The 15,799-nt window shown below is 44.3% G+C and overlaps 1 protein-coding gene across 6 annotated transcripts in view; it reads right to left on the bottom strand.

Annotated features, from left to right (window-relative positions):
* The window catches only part of LOC121496848, a 235,849-nt gene that overhangs the window by 44,691 nt on the left and 175,359 nt on the right, over positions 1-15,799 (bottom strand). For 3 of the 6 annotated variants that reach the window (XR_005989355.1, XR_005989356.1, XM_041765618.1), the window contains one exon: positions 4,275-4,361. Coding sequence is in view for 4 of the 6 variants with exons in the window: in XM_041765618.1 (XP_041621552.1) it covers positions 4,275-4,361 (87 nt within the window). In the remaining 2 variants the exon portion in view is untranslated. Of the gene's footprint in view, positions 1-942; positions 1,705-1,725; positions 1,923-4,274; positions 4,362-15,799 lie in introns of those variants that run through there. The other 3 variants (XM_041765617.1, XM_041765619.1, XM_041765620.1) reach the window with 3 other exon arrangements.

Below are 15,799 nucleotides of genomic sequence, written 5' to 3'. Positions count from 1 at the left end.
AAAAAAAAGATGAAGGGAGTTCTGGAGATAGAGGATGGTGATGGTTGCATGAGAACATGAAGGTACTGAATGCCACTGAACTGTACACTTGAAAATGGTTAAAATAGGAAATTTTAGATCATATGTACTTTATCACAATTTTTAGTTTTTAATTTTTTACCTTTCTTTGGTCCTTCCCTCCCCCCTTTTATTTTTTTAGAGACAGAGAATGTGAGATTGCAAGGAGAAGGAGGGGCAGAGGGAGAGGGTAAGAGAGAAAACCCCAAGCAGGCTCCACGCTCATCACAGAGCCCCACTCAGGGCTCCATCTCACAACCCTGAGATCATGACCTGAGGTGAAATCAAGAGTTGGAAGCCCCACCAACTGAGCCACCCAGGTACCCCTCTTTTTCTCCTTATTTAAAGTAGGCTACATGCCCAACATGGGGCCTGAACTCACAACCCAGAGATCAAGACCTGAGCTGAAATCAAGAGTCAGACACTTAACCAACTCAGCCGCCCAGACACCCGTAGTTTTTTAGCATTTTTAAAAGATTTTATTTTTAATCTCTACACTCAACATGGGGCTCAAACTCACAGCCCCAAGATCAAGAGGCACATTGAGCCAGCCAAGTACCCCATCACAATTTTTTTTAAATATATTAAAAATGTAGGTCATTTAATAGGGGCCACTTGATCACTTGTTCTCTTCTACTGTTAGTTTGGCTCCGTTTTGCTTTTCAGTAAAAGACTGTTTCCAGCAAGGCATCAAACGGCTGGGACCCAGAAGAGTGGGTGACACAGATGACACTCATGAGGAGGAGAGTTCACTGGGCTATATATAGGACGTGCTTTGAGAAGGGCCCAATCTCGTGTTCCTGTCCTGAACTGAGGGGACACCGTTGGGGGTCCTCAGTAGCAGGAGAAAAATGTGAAAGCCCCAAACACCTTGAGGAGCAGCTTTGTGAAGGAGAGGACATACGTCTCTGGGTTGCTCTTTTTTTTTCCTTTTTACTGAGGGCCGCCTGGCCAGAGACTTCCCTCTGGGAAAGTAATAATACTACACAATTATGATTATCAATTAGGCTCCTGTGAGTCAGTGACACTGGCTTGTCCGGAAAACCTTCTCCCAGATGTCCCATCTCGCAAGCTGGTACTAAGGGAGTGCCCCTGACACCACGTCTCAAAGTCAAGGGTGGGTTGGTAGAGCCGCACCCGACTGGCCAGAGGCAGTCTCTCAGTTTAGTGCTTTCCTTAATTCAGCCAGCACCTCCTCCACCTTCAGTGTTGGGAAAGAGAGGCATTTTGGTCACAGAAAGTAGCATTTTAAACCTCTCTCATTAATGAAGGAGACAGAATTGTGATACTAGTTGGGGAACATTCAAGAAAGGAATAAATTTTATTTCCATGCATCTCCAGCTTGAGTCCCAGGCTTAACAGATGCTATTTTTATCAAATACTTTCTATTCTGTGACATGCTTTGCCAACTTTCTATTATTAGACAAATCAGGAAAAGTCCACATTTGATTTCTCTTCCTTCTGGCTTCTCCCTCCTCATTTGCAAGAGGTTTGTGCGGGGGCACTGTCCTTTCAAGAGAATGTAAATGACAAGGAAATGGCAGCCATCTGAAAACCCAACTTGATGCCAAAGCATCCTGGAAATCAGCTCTGCTTCCTTTGCAAATGACATCGCGTCCTGGCTTCACCCCATCCCAGATGGCATAGCTGATGGAATGGGGAAAAAAATACAGATTTTAGGGTATTTACAGCGTCATGTCTCCCCACCCCCACTTCCTGTGAAGGAGGATTAATCTTGGCAGCTAGGTTTTGGAGGCTTTCTTGTGTAGAATATAGGAAAACGCTGGAAGGGATTCTGAGTCACCCGGTGCTGTGGGCGGGGATGGCTTCTTGAGTCCACTGAAGAAAAGGCAGGGAATTACCTGCTAGGGAAAGTAGAATAGATCAGAAAGAGGGAGGATAAGAGAGCTAAAAGCCAGAGATGCAATGAACTGGGGGGAATTTAAGAGATAAAGGGGATTGTAGTAGCTGGTGGGCTGTCATAAGGAGGATTTGGGAGAGAGAGGGGAGGAGGTTTTCCAGAAAAAAATTGGTGTTATGAATAGAATGCGTCCTCCCTGTTGGCATTTTTAAGAGATTTCAGTGAAGACATAAATTGGTTTCAAAATCTTATTTTTTTTTTTCTGTATGAGGGACTAGGGTTTATTCACAGCAGCCTGGACTACTGGGAGCTAAGGTTAATGGTGGAAGATGACCACCTTTAACCCATCAACACATACTATAGTTCAGATGTTTCAAACTGGATTTGAACTGCAAATGTGTCTTGTTCTGTTTCCTGAGGGTTAATTTTTTTTTTTAGCCACCATTGAAAATTGCGATTTCACATTTAAAAAGCCTACATTTCCTACTTCTTTTGAAAAAAAAAAATTGAAAAATCTGGCAACATAAGACTCTTGTTTCCATAAGGCAAAAAAGGCTCATGCTCTCTAGTTAACCCCAGTGCCCAGTACTCACACAGTATGCACGTGCACATGTACCCGACCAGTTCCCCACATTTCTGTTTCCTACCATCTGGTAACAGGAGACTAGATCACTGGGGCCTGCTCTCCTGCTGAGGACAATTACAAAGGCTGGACAAAATAAAAATAAAATCAATTGAAGGGCATCGAAGTGTTAAAAAGATAATGAAAAGATGCTAAACAAAGATGTGGGAAAAGACTGGCATTTGGGGAGGCAAGCCCAACAACTGAGGCATCTTTTCCCCTTGGGATATTTGCTGCTTCTAGAAGAGACAACTAAGAAGCTGGGAGGCTAAGCAGCATGGAGGCAGTTTTGCATCCAAAGGGAACAAAAGTTGAAATCCAGTGCCAACCAAAGGAGAGGGGACCATGTAGTCCCTCATGTTAGGTGAGGGCCTTCTTAAGACTGAATGAATAAGTAATAGACCACATTTTGCAGGGGCTCAGCTTTACCCTAATTGGATTATGGTGATCCTATATTGCTAATATTCCCAAGTGCCTAACAGAAGCAAATGTAAATACTCTCTGGACGAATAGAACACATTAAGATCTCATGTTACTTCTACAAACAATTCTTCACACACAATTGCTGCACACATGAAAGTAACCTGGCACATAAGGAAAAAAGACAATATTAATGAGATCCAGTAGAAACAACTACTATAGAAACACCCCCAGAAAACTGCAGTGACTAGCATTATCAGGCACAGAATATGCAAAGGAGATAAAAGATTAAAAATTCAAGGGACACCTGTGTGGCTCAGTGGTTAAGCATCTGCCTTCAGCTCAGGTTGTGATCCCAGGGTCCTGGGATTGAGTTCTGTATCAGGCTCCTTGCAGGGAGCCTGCTTCTTCCTCTGTCTATGTCTCTGCCTCTCTCTCTCTCTCTCTGAGTCTCTCATGAATAAATAAATAAAATCTTAAAAAAAAAAAAAAACAAATTCTGAAAGAGAACCAGAAACTTAAAAAAAAAAAAAAAAGACAATGATGATGTGAAAAATAACCAAATAGAAATGTAGAACTAAAAAAATATAATGATGAAAGTAAAGAGCTCAGTAGATGAGTTTAACAGCTGATTAGACACAGTTAAAGGGAGAACTGATGAAGTGGGCAGTAGGGTAGAAGGAAATTTCAGAATGAAACTTGAAGAGACAAAAGAATGGAAAATGCTGTGAGAGAATAAGAGATATGGAAGATAAAGTGAAGACTGAAGTTCTAGGAGAAGAGAGAGACAATAAAGCAGTAGTAATATTTGAAGAGAAAAATAATTGCCAAAATTGACTAAAACTATCAAGCCATGGGTCCAGAAGTCCTGGAAACTCCAAGCAGAATAAATATAAAGAAAGCCACATCTACATATGTCATGGTAAAAAAAAGATGAAAAACAAAGGCAAAGAGAAAAGAAAGAAGTTAAAAGCAGCTACCATTACTTGAAAAAAAAAATGAATAGACTGTTAATTTACTTCTTGACAGAAATAACAGTAGCTAGAAATTAGAATTTAATGAGCTTGAAAGTATTGAGAGAAAACCTAGAATTCCATAACCAGTGAAAGCAGCCTGTATAATAAAAGTGAAATTAAGACATTTTCAGGATTCTTTAACAGCAGTAGATACAAAAGGAGTGTTCTTTGAGCAGAAGGAAAATGATTTCATATTGAAATTCTCCATCTCACTTTATATTAGGTGAGGCCATAGGACTTGTGAATAGAAGTAGCATCTAGTGCTAGTGTATTAGTAAATATATCTCCTTCTTCCTACCTTAAAGTGGAGATCAGGAGTTCCTTGACCTTCTTGAGCTCTGGGTCCTTGATTAAGGATGATATGGAGCAGAGTTCCCCAGCCAACCTGAAAATGGACAGGTTGATATTCATTTTTTTAAAGATTTCATTTATTCATGAGAGACACACAGAGAGAGATAGAGGGGAAAAGCTTCCCTGCAGGGAGCACAATATGGGACTTGATCCCAGGACCCTGGAATCATGCCCTGGGCCAAAGGCAGACGTTCAACCACTGAGCCACCCAGGTGTCCCCAGGTTGATATTCATTAATGAGAAATAAACCTAAAAAAAAAAAAGAAAGAAAGAAAGAAAGAAAAACAAATCTTTGTTATTTTAGGTCATTGACATTTGGGGATCAGTTATAACCACAGTATAACCTACTCTATCCTGACTAATAGAGGAGGACTGTTTTCAGGCACAGAGGTGAGCCTGTCTTGAAAGAGTGTGGCATGATGAATTCCCAGGAATCCACTCTGGCTGAAGCTCTGGAGAGGTGGGGGTGGGACAGGCTGGTAAGGGAGGGACAGGCTAAGAAGACTGGCTGGAGGCAAGTTTGGGAGGGCTTTGGATTTAAGAATAAGGAACAGATATTGTCCTGGAAGTCGAAGGATCTCTAGAAGTTGATGACTGGTTGAATATTGGTAGTAGGATGTTGGAGAGGATAAACTGGAGAGGAGGAAATTAGCTAGAGGGCTACTCTCAGTGAACATGTTCCAGGGTTGTTTTTCCACTTCTTAGAGGTAGCCATTATTAGAATTTGGTGACAACTTCTCCAGTACTTGCATGCATGTGCAAACACACACATAAACCAATTTGAAAACATAAATCACATCAATCATATTCTATCTGCTATTCCAAAACTTTTTCCAGTGAATAGTATCTTCATGGTTTTTTTCTGTATCATCTCTTGTTTCCTTCCTTTTTTTTTTTTTTTTAAGATTTTATTTATTTAATCAGGAGAGAGAGAGAGAGAGAGACAGGCAGAGGGAGAAGCAGACTCCACGCAGGAAGCCGGACATGGGACTCGATCCCAGGTCCCCAGGATCACGCCCTGGGCCAAGGGCAGTGCTAAACCGCTGAGCCACCGGGGTTGTCCGTTTCCTTTCTTTTTAATGGGCGCTACTATATGGCTGTGCTAGAAGCACGTAACCATTCCTCTATTGACAGATATTTAGGTTGTTTCCACTATTATAGACAATGCCTCACTGACCATCTCTAATAATATCCATACATTGTTATCTCTTCTTTCTACAGACAGTAAGACCAATCTTGCCACCCTTTGAATGGTGAAAATTTTAGGCTGGGTCACAGGAACATAACCAGGCTGGCCATTTGAGGTGACAATTTTTGTTAAAAGGTACTTGGTATGCCTCAAATATACCTAGAATCGGGTCTCCAGCATAGCAAGCACTCCTAGTATTTGTTGAATGAATGAACAAATGAATTCACATCCACTGCAGACATGTGTGGGCCTGCCCTGCCCTCATCTATAACAGAATTTCTCAACCTTAGGACTATTGACTTTGGGGAGCATCTTTTGTTGTGGGGACTGTCCTATATATTGTAGAATGTTTAGAAGCATCTGTGGTCTCCACCCTCTAGATGCCAGTAGTAAAGTCCCAGCTGCAGCAGCCAAATATGTCTGCAGAAATTGCCAAATGTCCCCTGGGAAGTACATCACTCCCAGTTGAGAACCACCAATTTATAACATGGGTTGTACTTGTGTAAAGGCAAAGGTCCTTTCTAAAAACAACCTACTCTATAATGGCTGATCCTTCTCCCAATCCTCCTATGCTACTGGGGCCTTCTTCCTGGGTTCTCATAGTCTTTTTGGCACCTGTGTTATTCTTGGTTCAGACGTCATTTCCTTAGGGTCACCTTCCCTGATATCTTCTCTATGAAACAGGTCAATCATCATTATTTTTTGTCACTCTCCATTCTACATTCTCTACTCACCAAATGCCCCTCCTTAGTAGTACTTATCAAAGTTGAATTTTTTTATTACTTTGAGTAATTATTGTTAATCTGTTTGCCTCACTCAGCTCCCTAGAGGTAGCCACAAGTAAGAATCTGGCATGTAACATGTTAGGGTATTGCTCATTGTGTTTCTATCTAGTGCCTGAAACAATGCCTGACATATAGCAGGTGCTCGATTTGTTGGATGGACAGACAACAATCTGTGGTCAGCAGTGGCCAACCATCTTCAACCATGGTTGTTCCTGGGCCTTCTCAAACAACTCTGAAAAACCATGTTACCTATACCTACATTTTAAAGTTGATATGTTACATGTTCATCATTAGGTTCATTTGGCTTCAAGATAATGACTTCCAGCACAATGTAAATATTGGGAATAAAAAATTAAGTTATGACATTATTCTTTTAATATACCAATTAATCTGTTATTATTTCTTTTTTTTAAGATTTTATTTATTTGAGAGAGAGAGAGTGGTGGGGAGGTGCAGAGGGAGAAGCGGACTCCCCACTGAGCAGGGAGCCCAATGCAGGGCTCAATCCCAGGATCCCGGGATCATGACCTCAACCAAAAGCAGCCACTCAACCCGCTGAGCCACCCAGGCACTCCAATCTGTTATTATTTCTATCATTCCCTATGGTTTGCTTTCACAGTGCTTTTCTTCAAAATCAAGGAAGAAACAAATTTAGTCAAATCTAAAAAATACCTTAATTAATCATTAAAGGAAGCTGAATTAAATCATTAAGGGAGGTTTTCAGTTTGGGCAACTGTACCTGGAAATTTTTATATTTGGAGCACCTGCACTTTAGTAAGATTTGTGAGGCGAGGGGTGTGCTTTCCAGTAAGGGAGGGATTATTATCAACACAGGAATTTTCTCAGGCAAATCAGTTTTAGGAAAAAGCCTCTAAAGAAACTGAGGATCCGGAAGCAGATTCTCTAAAAATAATCCTTCAAGCCCCCTTGTGAAGTTTTGACCACCATCCTGGGAGTAATGCAGCCTAGTGGCCCGAAGGGGGCAGTGTTGGACAAGCTGTTGGACCCCATTTCTAGTCCTCTCCCTCAAGGTAGGGGAGAAAGGGGCAATTCCATCTAGATGCACTGAGGAGCCCTGAGGGGCCAGGCCAGCCCAGTCCTCTCTGCTGTGCCTGTGTTTGCTCCATGAATTATTCATAGAAGATCGGCTTCGAGGAGCTTGGAGGCCACAGACTCTCCATCCTGTATCTAGAATCAGGGCCTGAGACTGTAAACACATGAAAACCTCATTCTCTCTCCTTCAAGGACTGGGTTTAGGAAAGAGCATGAGAAGTGAAGTCATGTGTCTGAATCAACCGTGAGATTTTTTAAGATTTTCCTCTAAGGACATGAAAACAATAGTGAAATCTCGGTAATTTATAGCTTCAGCAGACAAGTAAGCAAAGTAGCCAAAAACTCTTGTTCTGGAATCAAATGACAAATGGAGGTTCAGATCTCTCCTGGGCAAGCCCACCTTGCCCAGCCTCTGCTTCTTGGGCTGTCCAGTGGGAACAAGATTATCTTCCAGAGAGGGCTGCTGTGAGGAGAAATGAGCCAACCCAGAAAGAGGGCCCCGCACAGGAATGGCATGTAGCAAGAACTTAATAAGTAACAGTGAGGATTGTGCAGATGATGATACAGCATTTGTCAGGCATGAGTGTTTCAAAACTTTCCATTCATGTCTGAAGAGGAAAAACCAGAGGTGAAAAACCAAGCCATTGAAATGTTTTAAGTGTTATAAAGTTAGGAGTCAGAAGCAGAAACAGCTGGATTGGGGGAGGGGGCATCAGGGCGCTTCAGTGCTACTGGCTTGCTCTGTCCTTGGACTTGGCTCCTGACCACCTCCTGGGCCTGAGGTCCCACCTGGTTGTTGACGTCTGAGATCGTGTATATGTGACGGACACATCTATGTTGAGTAGGTGACAGGTCCACCAGCCCTCAGACATACAAGTGATGGCATTGTTCATTACATTTATACCCTGTGAAACCTCAAAGGGGGTGGTGGTAAACTAGTTGGCCTAAAATTAGTAATTTGGGCTAAGTGCTGTGCTATATGAAACGTCAGGTTCAGAGCGAGACCCCCAGAGTTCTGCCTTCGACAGGGAAAGGTAAGAGGGTCTCGTTCAGGGAGAGGCAGGCAGACAACCTGCATGAGACACCGGTCCTTTCGCCTGGCAGCTGTCCAGCCCCCAAATAGCTTTTGTGTCCATTCCAAAAATAAGATCACATGAGAGGGGAGAAATAAACACACAAGTGCCTGTCCTTGAGCTTTCTGTGGGTACTACCAGCATCGGTCGCACTGGGGCGGGGGGGGGGGGGGGGACGGTCCCAAGAGGGCAGCCTCCCACTCAGCTGCCTCCCTCTTTTTTTTTTTTTAAAGATTTATTTATTTATTTTTATTCATGATAGACATAGAAAGAGAGAGAGAGGCAGAGACACAGGCAGTGGGAGAAGCAGGCTCCATGCAGGGAGCCCGACATGGGACTGGATCCCAGGACTCCAGGATCACACCCTGGGCTGAAGGCAGGTGCCAAACCACTGAGCCACCCAGGGATCCCGGCTGCCTCCCTCTTGAGGCTCTCCAGGCCGGCCAGGAAAACAACCTGTATCAGGGCGGGGGGTGGGGGGGTGCGCTCTGCACTCAACCCTTCTCTTAGGACTCCCCTGAGGTCCACTCACACCAGACAGGGAGCAGGAAAGACAGGACTTACAGAACCAGCAGGCTCAAGTCCAGGGGAGTAAGAAAGGGCATCGCCTCCTTTCGGTGGACACTCCCTTCTGATGGGGAATGGGAACTGCCTTCACCCTGCGGCTCACCTGCAGTGCTCCTGCTAGGGCCGCGTGGGTACCTGTGGGCACCGGTGGGCACCCGGGGGCACCCGAGGCTGGAGGGAAGGCGCCCCAGAGCTGAGGCAAAGAGGTGAGTGCAGCAGCTTCTCCGAGGGGCTCTAACTCCAGATGCCATGCTTGTCATCCTGCTTGTGTCAGGCACCAGTGCTCTCCCCTGCCCTGCTTCTTGCTCTTCTCCTCCCTGATCCGGGTCGCGGCAGGCTTGAATCCCCACGATGGATGCTAGCTTAAAATACCTGTACTCTCCTCTCTCACTTAAGGCCAATTTGCTCCCAGGAGGAACAGCTAGATCTAGTTCCTAGCAGGGGAAGCAGGAAATGATTCCCACCAAGTGAATTATCTTTGCTCAGATCCAAGATGTTTTCCAAGAAATCATGAGACAAACCCATTATAGTAGAGTTAATGCTTAGTTTTAAAAAGCCCTGCACGTAATAGGAAATAAAAGGATGTCGGCTCATTCCTAACTATTGGGCAAAAGGGAAAAAACACACAGGGGACACGCAGAGCTTTCTCTCTCCTCACCCCTTCCACACCTCTTCCTGACTTCTTAGAACCCTGCAAAACACACTTAACGGATCCAAGAACTCATTTCTTTGGTTGAGAACAAGAGGAATACAATGCAGGGTTTGGGGAGAATTGCTCTGGAAGCAGAGTCAAGGGATGAAGAAGACAAAGTTTCACAGTCTTGGTTTTCCCTCCTAAGCACACGACGTGCACGGGTGCCTTTCTGGGGATGCGTGCAGATGTCACCATCACTTGCACACGCAGAACACTAACCCTTGTTACATACCACCCCTTGACGATGGACCACAAATATCTATGCTGAGAAGCAGTCAATGGAATGTAAGTAGGAGCAAGATAACTACTCCAGTGAATCAGGATGCTTTTAGTGACAATAGACTGAAGCCCAGTTTGACTTTTCATGTCACTGAAAAAGCTTTGGTATGGTGGCATCCAGGTGCCCATACGATGGTGTCCTGACTCTGTCTCTGACCATTTCTTGGCTCTGCATCCCTGGGTTATTCCATTCCAGGAGGGCTCACCAACGGCAGTGGCGAGATGGCCACCAGCAGCTCCAGGCTGACACCCTCCCAGTACAGCCACCCTGGAAGAACAGGCACACTGCCCGTTTGCAAGAATCTAGAGTCTCAGAGTCACATCTCACTGAACCAGTGTGGGCGCCTTGCCCATCCCTGCCATAGGGGTGGAGTCATCCCCACCCAAAACCACAGGCACCAAAAGCAGGGAAAGGCTGGGTCCCCAAAGACAACCCGGATGCTCGTCCTAGGAGAGGGGGCTGGATACAGGACAGCAGGGCCAATGCCTGCCGCTCTGGGGTGCTCTTTTTGTGCTCGTCTGAATGAAGAGTTAAAGCTCCTCCAACATCGCTCCTCTTCCTCACTCCGTGAAAATGAATAACAGAAAGTTTCATAATAAGGATAATCATTAAAAGTGACTAAAAGACCCCATGGTGGGACGCCTGCGTGGGCTCAGTGGTTGAGCGTCTGTCTTTGGCTTAGGTCCTAATCCTGGGATCCTGGGATCGAGTCCCACGTTGGGTTCCCCACACGGAACTTGCTTCTCCCTCTGCCTGTGTCTCTGCCTCTCTCAGAAAAAAAATAAAATAAAGACCCCATGGAATCTCACTAGGAGTGACCCCAGACAGTGGAAAAGACATCAGAAGGCTTGTGTCTGGCTCAGTCCCTGGACAACTCACCATACCGAGACCCACCCGGGCCCCCACCCTGCCTGTGCACACACGGATCTCCCTTTGCCCCTCACCCAGCCTTGCCCGCTTGTGTCTCCCTCTGCCCTGCTGATGTGAACCCATCTGGCCTTTCAAGGACCGGCCACAGTGCGGCTGCCCCTCTGAGGCCTTCCCTGCGCTGTTCCAGCCTTTCTGCTATCTCCCACTCTGAATCTGGACGGCACTGACTGTCACTACTGTGGTTTACTGTATGGTTTACTTTCTCTCTCAACTTGAATTTTACACTCCTGGGGGTAATTCGTTTTAACCCCCGCATCTCTCTGTGGTGACTGATACATAGCAGGTGCCCAATTAAGTGACTAGGAGAAATCCAGCCTCCCTAAATACCTGAGAGAGGACGGCTAGGCTACTTGAAGTCCTGTATTTTTTTAATCTTAAAAGTAATATAATAACTACAGCAAACATAGATTGAGCTTGAACTGTGTGCTGCCCTCATGGGCATCATCTCAGGTAACCCTCATTGACCCTTCAGGACAAGTCCTACCATTATCCCCATTTAACATATGGGAAAACTGAGTCTCTGAGAACTAAGTCACTTGTCCCATATCATACAGCTAGTAAGCAGTGACATGGGAGTTAGAACCCAGGCACGCCTGCCATCTCATTTCCTATTAAACTTGTCATTGACATGTTTATCAGGGGAGCTCCCAGCTGCATGATTTTAAAGACCAAGGGATACTGGTGACTGGTCAACAGGCATGAGTCAGCTTGGAATTTGGACCCATCTACCACTGGGGCTCCCAGAACCACTATAGGGGGTTCCTTATCAGGCTGTACCAAGGGGGTACACTCACCTATCCCAAAAGCCATAAAGAAGGTCAGGGCACATGAGTTTCCCAGAAGGAAGATAACATCTAGGGCTCTGTAGAGAGTGAGGTATTTTTCTATTAAATGAAGGTAGTAGTCTTTCAGGACATGTTAGCTGGAAAGCAGGTTTTAGACTTTAAGCTTGCCCTTCTGGTTGCCCATCATTAGGCAGATGGCCCTGACATTCCTACCTTCAGAGGGTAGCTTGTAGGATATGGAAAGCAACCAAATTCTGATCTCAAAGGGAACCAAAATCTTGAGAAAACGGTGAGTATTTTTTGTACCGCCTGTGTCTCAAACATCCAGCCACTGGCCTCTTGTCTGATGGTGTCACCTTGGTGCCAGTGAGGCCCTTATTTTGGCGGATATGTGGTTTCCTTGATGCACACTGACCTACTCATACAGGTTAGCATCTTCTCAAGAGCAGATCCTACTTGACTGATGTCATTAATCCTCACAATGTCTCGTGGGAGGGTCAGAGTGCTCTCACACTGAGGCACGGTGAGATTGAGTCAGGTCTCAGGTTACATAGAGGCAGAGAAGAGCCCAGACTGGGGCTAGCAGGGCTCTGAGGTCTTAGGGGTCAAGCCTGCTCACTTCTCAAGTTTATTGTGGGAAACAAAACCAAAAGAATGGTACAGGCTAAATAAGAAGAGCCCGTTAGACCCAAAAGAAATGAAACTATACGTCCGCACAAAAACTACCCAGATCTGTACACAAATGTTCATAGCCGCATCATTCGTCACAGCCCAAACAGGGAAACAAGCCACACATCCATAGCTGATGAATGGATAAATAAAATGTGGCATACCCGTACCATGAAATATTATTACTCAGAAAGAACTGGGGATGAAGTTTCAGTGCATGCCCTAACTGATGAACCTCAAAGACAATATGCTTTTTAAGAGAAAAAAGCCCATACTGTATGACTCCATTTCTTTCTTTCTTTTCTTTCTTTCTTTCTTTTTCTTTCTTTCTTTCTTTCTTTCTTTCTTTCTTTCTTTCTTTCTTTCTTTCTTTCTTCTTTCTTTCTTTCTTTCTTTCTTTCTTTCTCTTTCTTTCTTTCTTTCTTTTTTTCTTTCTTTCTTTCTCTTTTCTTCCTTCTTTCTTTCTTTCTTTCCTTCCTTCCTTCCTTCCTTCCTTCCTTCCTTCCTTCCTTCCTTCCGATTTTTATTATTTATTCATGAGAGACACAGAGAGAGAGGCAGAGACATAGGCAGAGGGAGAAGCAGGCTCCCTGCAGGGAGCCCGATGTGGACTCAACCCCAGGACCCCAGGATCATAACCTGAGCCAAAGGCAGATGCTCAACCACTGAGCCACCCAGGCATCCCCATATGATTCCATTTCTATGAAATGGCCAGAACAGGCCATTCTATAGAGACAGAAAGCAGGGGAGTGGTTGCCTATGCCTGGCAGGAAAGAGGAATGGGAAGGGATTGCTACTGTGTATGGGGTTTCTTTTAAAGGATGACAAAAATGTTCTAAAATTAGTGCTGATGGTTGCACAACCATGTGAGTACACTGAAACCATTTAACTGTTTACTTTAAATGGGTGAACTGTATGGTATGTGAATTTTATCTCTAACTTGTTTAAAAACACAAACCATGGCTAATGATACAATGAAGCTAGTGACAGAGCTTCACTGAGGGATATGGTCTCACCCTGTGTGCTCAGAGAAGCTCAGGTCTTCTCCCACAGAACTTAGCCACAGGCCACCAGAGAATCCAAGGTGCAGGAACATGGATGGAAAAGACGGAATCCTTAGATTTCTCCACAGAGACTACATGACGAGGAGTTCTGACCCCCGCCCCTCTTTCCTGGGTAGATCATTTAAAATTTTATGGAATAGATCTCACTATTCTGTTTTTTCATTTTCGGGTTTCAAGTCATGCTTCAAAAAGCATTCTCCGTTCTTAAGATCATAAATCATATTAACTAGTGTTTTCCTCTAAGGTAGGTCTTCTTACATTCAAATCTCTGCATCACCAGGAATTTAAATACTCTACTGAGGATCCAGGTTGTTTTTGTTTGTTTTGCCAGGCAGATAGCCAATTATTAAATCAGGAGGTTTTAATTTAGGGCCACAATGAACTTGGGGTATCTTGTAACTTCCAGGAATTAAATATTTAAAAAATGTGTGTGTGTGTGTGTGTGTGTGTGTGTGTGTGATTTTTCTGGGGAAAAGGGTTACAGATCTTGTCAGATTCTCAGGGGTTTTGTGACTCACAGGAAAACCACGAGCTCTCTACCTTTTATAATCTGGCGTCCAGGTAGACTATGCATGTGTGTTCCAGTGCATGAAACTGAATCCAAGCCAAGAGGACAGTTATTAAACAATTACAAGGGAGGCCTGAGCCATTGCTTCTGGGGGAATTCCTCTGTCACATGTCAAGTGAGAGTTGACTACCTTTGGTCTGATGGTTTATTGAGTCAGGGAACAAGAGGTGACTCTCACGGGCTCTGCTTGGACCCTATAAAACTTTATGTTTTTACTCATCTGCTGACAAATCAGTGGAGATAAATCATTTTGGCTAACAAAACGTGGGGCCCTCTTGTCAAAGAATTTGAGGAGGCTTATGGTCATAACTATGAATAAATGATGAAGTGGAAAGGAAACTGGCAGGACAAAGAAGGTGGCAGACCCCTGTGTACAGACTCAGGCATTCATGTACCAAATAAATATGCAACAACCACTGTGTGGCAGGCGTGGTCTAGACTGGGGGTTCTAAAAGTGTGGTCCCTGGACCAGCCATTTCACCATCACCCAGGTACTTGTTAGATGTGCATATTTCCAGGCCCACCCTAGACCTCCTGAATTAGAAGCTTTGGAGTTGGAACCCACCAATACGCTTCTTAATAAACCCACCAGGTGATTCTGATGCATGTCCAAGTTTGAGAACCACTGGTCTAGCTATTGGGGATGTAGTGGTGAAAAGACAGACAAAATGCCTGCTTTCTTCATGGAGTTGCCATTCCAGTATGTGTGTGGCAGGGGAGACAGGAGACAAGTAAACAAATAATTGAATGTGATAATGTTCTGATGGTACTAAAGTGTATGAAGGAAAAAAAACAGGGATTCCCCCACTGCTTTTATGCTTTTTTTAATCTGAAATTAAAAAATGATAAGCAAGAGGAGATCATGCAAAGAGGGGCAGAAAAATAAATGTGTATACTTTAAGTAGAGGGAATAGCAGATGCAAAGGTCCTGAGGTAGGACTATGGGCTAGATGAGTAGCATGACTAGAACATAGTGAGGCAAGGAGTTTATAGTGGGTGGACTTAGGGAAGCAGGTGGTGGTAGCAAGCTTAGTTTTTGTTCTTAGAACAAGTCAGAGACACCAGACAGTTCTGAATAGAGACATGATCCGATTTTTCTTCCAGCAGGAACCCTCTTGAATGAACTATAGAGGGTTAGGGTAGAAGCAGGAAAATCAGCTAGGAGGATATTGCAATAACCCAGAAATACTGGTCCTTGGATGGACTAGACCAACGTGCAAAGATGTGTTATTAAGGGAAAAATAAACAACAATGCAGGACACTGTGCCTAGTAAATTGTTCTTGAGCCTATACACTGTATTCAGGTATATGAAGCCATTTTCCCCCCAGAAGGATCCAGAAAAAAGAGTTAATAGTGGTTATCTCTGGGGAAAAGGGATTAGGGAGGGTCATTTTATAGCCTTCTGGATGTCATGCATTTTTGTCACGTGTGTGAAGCATTACTTTTATTTAAAGATAAAATATTTTAACTTTATGTTTTTTTTAAATTTTTATTTATTTATGATAGTCACAGAGAGAGAGAGAGAGAGGCAGAGACACAGGCAGAGGGAGAAGCAGGCTCCATGCACCGAGAGCCCGACATGGGATTCGATCCCGGGTCTCCAGGATCGCGCCCTGGGCCAAAGGCAAGCGCCAAACCACTGCGCCACCCAGGGATCCCCAAAGATAAAATATTTTAGAATGAAAAATTGATGTTGCAGAAAATATGAAATAGAATAGGTGATGGGTGATCGGTATCAGAGAGACGCCCACCCCACATGTGTTATAGTCCTTTCCAAGCACTGGTCCCTGAAGTCGCTGGAAAGGCAGGCTGAC

The sequence above is a fragment of the Vulpes lagopus genome, chromosome 8 (genome assembly GCF_018345385.1).
Source record: "Vulpes lagopus strain Blue_001 chromosome 8, ASM1834538v1, whole genome shotgun sequence".
NCBI classification, from domain to species: Eukaryota; Metazoa; Chordata; class Mammalia; order Carnivora; family Canidae; genus Vulpes; species Vulpes lagopus.
Note: the sequence above shows the minus strand (reverse complement) of the source record. Positions and strands in the feature narration are given on the sequence as shown.